General features: G+C 39.2%; 1 protein-coding gene across 1 annotated transcript in view; it reads left to right on the top strand.

The window, feature by feature from the left end:
• Positions 1-4,885, top strand: part of RARS2 (arginyl-tRNA synthetase 2, mitochondrial) — a 172,933-nt gene extending 168,048 nt beyond the window's left edge. The window contains exons 18-20 of the mRNA XM_006902031.1: positions 2,821-2,895; positions 4,311-4,374; positions 4,791-4,885. Coding sequence (XP_006902093.1) covers positions 2,821-2,895; positions 4,311-4,374; positions 4,791-4,877 — 226 coding nt within the window. The 3' untranslated portion in view covers positions 4,878-4,885. The remainder of the gene's footprint in view (positions 1-2,820; positions 2,896-4,310; positions 4,375-4,790) is intronic.
• Positions 4,886-5,697: the final 812 nt, after the last annotated feature.

Raw genomic sequence — 5,697 nt, 5'->3', positions numbered from 1 at the left:
ACCCTCTATGAGATGGATTGATTCGGTGACTGGGGTAATCAGGATGGGTGTGTCAAAGGCGGTGCAGTTGGCGCAGGATAGAGCAGGGTTTAGGGCTGTTGTGCATAAGGTCGCTATGAGTCGGAAACGACTCGATGGCACATAACAACAACAAGAAGAAATAGTACTGGGGATTTTTGTCTCAAGTAGTACTGGGGAAGGTTTCTTGCCCCTGAGCTCCTACTTCAGGACTGTTGTATTTTGGCATAATGTCTCTGCTCTTCCTTATGCACGACATGGCTGTCAGAATATGAGAATTTCCAAGACGAGGATTATGTCTCCTTTAGATCTGACCACTAGAGTGAGCTCAATAAAACTAATATCACCTGCAAATGAAATATTGCTGAAGATGATTATAAAACAGCTAGAACAGTTCATAGAGAACTTCCAGGAGTTCAAGCAGGATTTAGAAGAGACCATGGTGCCAGGGATACCATTGCTGCTGTCAGATGGATCCTGGCTGAAAGCAAAGAATATCAGAAGAATGTTTTTTATTGACTATGTAAAAGCATTTTACTATGTGGATCAAAACAAATTATGGCTAACATTGAGAAGAATGGAAATCCCAGAACGATTGTGCTTGTACAAAACCTATACCAAGACCAAAAGGAATTAGGACAGGTGTGCATCATGATTGTATGCCTTCTGCATACCTATTTAATCTGTATGCTGAGAAAATTGAGAAACTGTACTCTATAAATATAGTAACAGGATTGGAAGAAGACTCATCAGTAACCTTTATTCTGTGTATGACACAGAATGTGTTGCTGAAGATGAAGAGGACTTGAAGCACTTGCTGCAGAAGGTCAACAATTCAGCCTTCAATATGAATTGTATCTCAACATCAAGAAGACAAAAATCCTCATGACTGTACTGATAGGTGGCCTGATAGGTAAAGGAAAAACTGAAACTGTCAATGACTACATCGTATTTGATGTACAATTGATTGCTCCACTTACTATCAGCAGTCAGGAGATCTAGAGACATAATACACTGAATAAGTCTAGGTAGGCACCTCTCCAGATTATTGAGGAGCAGTGATGTAAGCCTGAGGACTTAGGTGTGTCTCATTGAGGCCATGGGATTTTCAGTCAGTTACAGTGAAGATGAGAGCTGGACAGTGACCAAAGATGACAGAAGAAGAATTGATACCTTTGAGAAGAGAGGTGAATATCTCATGGTCTACCAAAATGAACACAGAGATATGTCTTGGAGAAGGTGTAGTCAGAGTGTTTCTTGGAGGAAAAGATGTTAAAATTTTATCTCATACACTTTGGGCATTTTGCTAGGAGAAGCTATTCCTTAGAGAGGAATGCTTGGGAAGGTAGAGGGGCAGTGAAGGAGAGGAAGGCCCTCAACCAGGGGATTTACACAGTGACTTCAGCTGTGGCCTTGAGTGTGTCCCAGATTGTGAGGATGGCACAGGATAGGTCAGAGTTCAAATCTGTTGTTCATGGAACCATTATGCTTCACTCAGTCGCACTTAACAATAGAGTGACTCAGTGGCTAACCGAAAAATCAACTGCACTTAACAATAGAGTGACTCAGTGGCTAACCGAAAAATCAACTGATAAACACACCAGCAGCTCTTTAAGAGAAAAAGCTGATAATCAAGTCCTGTAAAGATTTCAGCTTAGTTGCAAAAGTAAAAAAAACACAAGTAAATCACAATGTTATGATTTAATATGCTTTTTTGGGGACCTGGAGCTTCTGTGTCCATTATTTTAACCCATGTACAGTGATGCAAAGCACAGAAACCTTTGTGGAGGTCTCAGCGAGTCTTTGCTCAGGGCCATTGCTTTCTTTTTGTGCCAAGAGTGTTTATGAGAATAGTTTCTTAAAAAACAAACAGTATTTTTTAAATTAATATTTTTATGCTTTATTTTTTTTTTTTGGATCTATAAGCCACCTAACAGCTATGTTCCATATACTTCATGCTATAATTCTGGGGATTTTTTAGTTTTGGATTTTTGGGGTTTTTTTTAAATAATTTTTTTAAAAAAAAAATAAAAGTTAATCCTGTATGTGGGGGTGGGGGGAAGTATTTCTGCTTTGGAAAGCCTGTTGGGACAGTTTTGCACTGTCAAGAGGAGTCACCATGAGTCTGAATCGTCTGTGCTGTACAGAGCAGCGGAGTGGACAGGCCAAGTGGCTTCCACCTCCAGACAGTGTCTTCCTAATGGTTTGATCAGAAAGTGATTTTTTTTCCTTTGAAGAAAGACTGAGGGCCTGGGTTTAGCTGAGGCGGAAGGTCATCCTGGTCTTAAAATTGTACCCACGCTGAGTTAGCACAGGTGTTGAGCATCTTTTCATCCCTAGTATGCTTGGTCAAAAAAGCTTACCTGGTAGTTTTTGGACATCATCTTCTTACTCTGTGTGATCAAGAAAGGAAAATCTCTGCCTTTGTGCTTCCTGAACCGTAAGCACCCATCTGTCCCTTCATTTCACATCCTTCCTTTACATGTATGTCATCTCCAGCACTGGGCAGGAGGACCATCCTGTCCATCCTCATTGCACTTTTGGTGAAGCCACACTCGTAGAGATTCGTTTTGGTGAATCCAGGACTAGATCTAAGGAATATTGGAATAGTTTAGAAAGTTCCTGCCAATAAGGGATTTGCAGACATAAAAAGTGCCTTTGCTACAAGTGTACACAAGGTCTTCTCAGAGATGTCTTTTTTGCCCTTAATAAATTATGCCAAGTCAGCCTTATGTCTGAAACTTTTAAAATCTTAGTGTATATGAACAGCCTCTGCCCACTATTCTGTCATCTTTCTTTTAGGTTCGATGAGGTGCTTTATAGATCTTCTCAGGATCTTCAACCCAGACACATTGTCACTTACCTTCTAACTCTAAGGTACTTTGTGTTGCTGCCAAAACATTTTAACTGTCTGTGTGGAGACATTACAAAGACATGACTCAACACAGTCCACTTATAACATTTCCTATTCCTACAAGAGGAAAAAATGGCTTTGGATCTTGCCGTTTTCAAGTATTGACATCCTGAGGCCCCCTAATCTGGAAGAGAACCTTTATTTCATCTAAAATTTCCTACACACAAATTCTCTGTGGTAAGAAGTAACAGAAGTAAGAAGTTATAGAACTTCTGACTTCATCTTTGCAATTAGCAATTAATGTTCATTCTTTCATACATTTTGCAATAAAAGTTTGTGGTCACTGGAGCCCAGTAAATGGGAACTGACAACTGCACAGGTGGTTACAGTAAAGTGAACATAAAAGATGGTAAAAAGGCACATGAAAAATAAACAAACTAAATTTTAAAAAAAAAAAAAGCACAACGGGACTATGAGGGATCAGACAAGCCTTCTTAGGTGGAAGCAGGGTTTAGTCAGGATCATCTGGAACAAATACCAAAAATCCCAGCCTTGGGCACAAGCAGTCTGCAGGAAGAACTGCAAGCCCTGGATCTTCTCCCTAGAAACTATATGAAGCATGACCAGTTATTTTCACCATGTATTAATGTATTAAGACTTTATTTTTCATGGTAGTAAGAGTCAGTAGTTCCACAATCAGCCTCAATGATTGTTTAGACAGCTGATAATGAGTTCTGTATTGTCTCTTTCTATAGATAAAACCAATTTGATACTTGTATATTCCTTTAGGTAAGATCCATGTATATAATTGTCATTTATGTTATTCTGGTTTTCTGTAAAAAGGTATGAGCAATGAATAAATTACTGATTTTAAAAAAAACAAAAGATTTACTGAAGTTGGAGACTCTCCAATTCCACTTAGACATAAAGTGGCCAGAGAGTCCTAAGTGTTCTTTAGTCAGTAATAAAATTCTCATTTCTTTGGTCCAACCTCCTTGACACTAGACCTAATCAGAAAGAGTGGACAGAGTACATGCAAAGTAGATTGTTAACAGGTGTTCTGCCTCCTTGCTGTACGAATCAAAGTCTAACAGGTCCTGCCATCATGTACCTTTCATTAGAAGGGATATGGAATAAGGAAACACTAATTATTAGAAAACAGTTCTCTACACTATTAAGGTGAGCTGTGAAATCGGCATTGTTAGCACTTGCCTCCTGGTAATAGCAGAGCTGGATCAAATGCTAAAGCTTGAGTTGAGTAGGCTTCATTTTGCTTATTATAGAAAAGCACTGAATTCTAGTCTCAAATTTGGGTTCATGTTTTAATGGCTCTAATTTTTTATTTATTTCTAAATTACTGGGATAAGATTGACCATCAAGCTCTTATGTACAGTAGGGAATTACTCGTCCTAATCATAGTTTGCCTTTTCTGTTTCAGTCATCTTGCAGCTGTGGCACACAAAACACTGCAAATAAAAGGCAGTCCTCCAGAAGTGGCCGGGGTATGTTGAGTGTTGCCTGTAGAATTCTAAGCAGCCTCAGTCCAAAACAACAAGTTTTGTACATTTTTTTCTGAAGAAACATGTGTTGTTCAGCTATGTTGTTGTAATTAATAACTCATTGGGCATTAGTGGGTTGTTTGACTTGATATCCTAGACTATGAAGCAATTCTCTAACTTCAAGGCTTACAGTGCTGAACTCCCCTTTCTGGAGCCACTGTGTGATGATGTCTCCTCCACTCCAAGTTCCTAAATGTCACTGTCCAGGATGCTGGAAGAGCTCTTCCCTTGCCTACACTAAATCCAGGGCACTCTAACTCTTCCTTTTAAAGAAAATGTTAGAAGGATAAGTTACTTTTTAAAAGTTTATTCAACAGCCTGTTAGGAGGTATTTAATAACTTTCTTATTTGTTTTATAGGTCAGACTTCATCTTTTCAAAGCTGTCCGTTCTGTCCTAAACAGTGGAATGAAACTTCTTGGGATAACACCTGTATCTCGGATGTAATTTCTAATGATAACAACTGAAAATGCTAAATGAATTCTGGTCATCTATTTAGATGCCTTGCAGTTCAATTTAAACTATTTTTCTGTGTCCGAATCTATATTAAATCTGAGTAATTTATGAACTTTTTGAGTTTAAGCTTTAAGAAAATTCTGAGTTTTCACATGTTGTTATTATGTGCTATCAAGTCACCTGTAACTCATAGCAACTCTATGCACAACAGCCCTAAACTCTTCTCTATCCTGTGCCATTTTTTTTTCTGTGCTACTCTTGAAAACATGGAATGCTTCACAAATTTGTGTGTCCATACTAGATGCCATCAAGCCATCCCAACTCTTGAGAACCCAGTGTGTTCAGATACTGACATGAAGGTTTCCGAGACTGGTGGCTAGGATCTCCTTTGGAAGTTCCTCTGGGGTTTCACACTGGCAGACTGTTGGTTAGTAATCAACCACTTGACCATTTGTGCCACTCAGGGACTCCACACACCTAGTAGGCACTAAATAAATGTCAAGTAAATTTGAGTCAAGTCTTTTTCAATTTAAATTATTGTAGTCTAATGGATCTGCATTATGCAGATGACACAACCCTGCTTGCTGAAACTGAGGAGGACCTGAAGCACCTGCTGCAGAGGGTCAAGGAGTGCAGACTCTCATATGGATTGAGGCTCAATGTCAAAAAGACAAAGATTCTCACCACTGGACCAACTGGCAGCATCAGGATGGATAGTGAAGAGATTGAGATTGTTCACAGCTTTAGTTTGCTTGGCTCCACAGTCAACACTCTTGGCACCAGTAGCCAGGAAATTAAAAGGTGCATTGTC

Source organism: Elephantulus edwardii, unplaced genomic scaffold (genome assembly GCF_000299155.1).
Source record: "Elephantulus edwardii isolate Elephantulus edwardi_28Jun2011 unplaced genomic scaffold, EleEdw1.0 scaffold00360, whole genome shotgun sequence".
Classification (NCBI taxonomy): Eukaryota; Metazoa; Chordata; class Mammalia; order Macroscelidea; family Macroscelididae; genus Elephantulus; species Elephantulus edwardii.
This window is presented reverse-complemented; position numbering and strand designations above follow the sequence as displayed.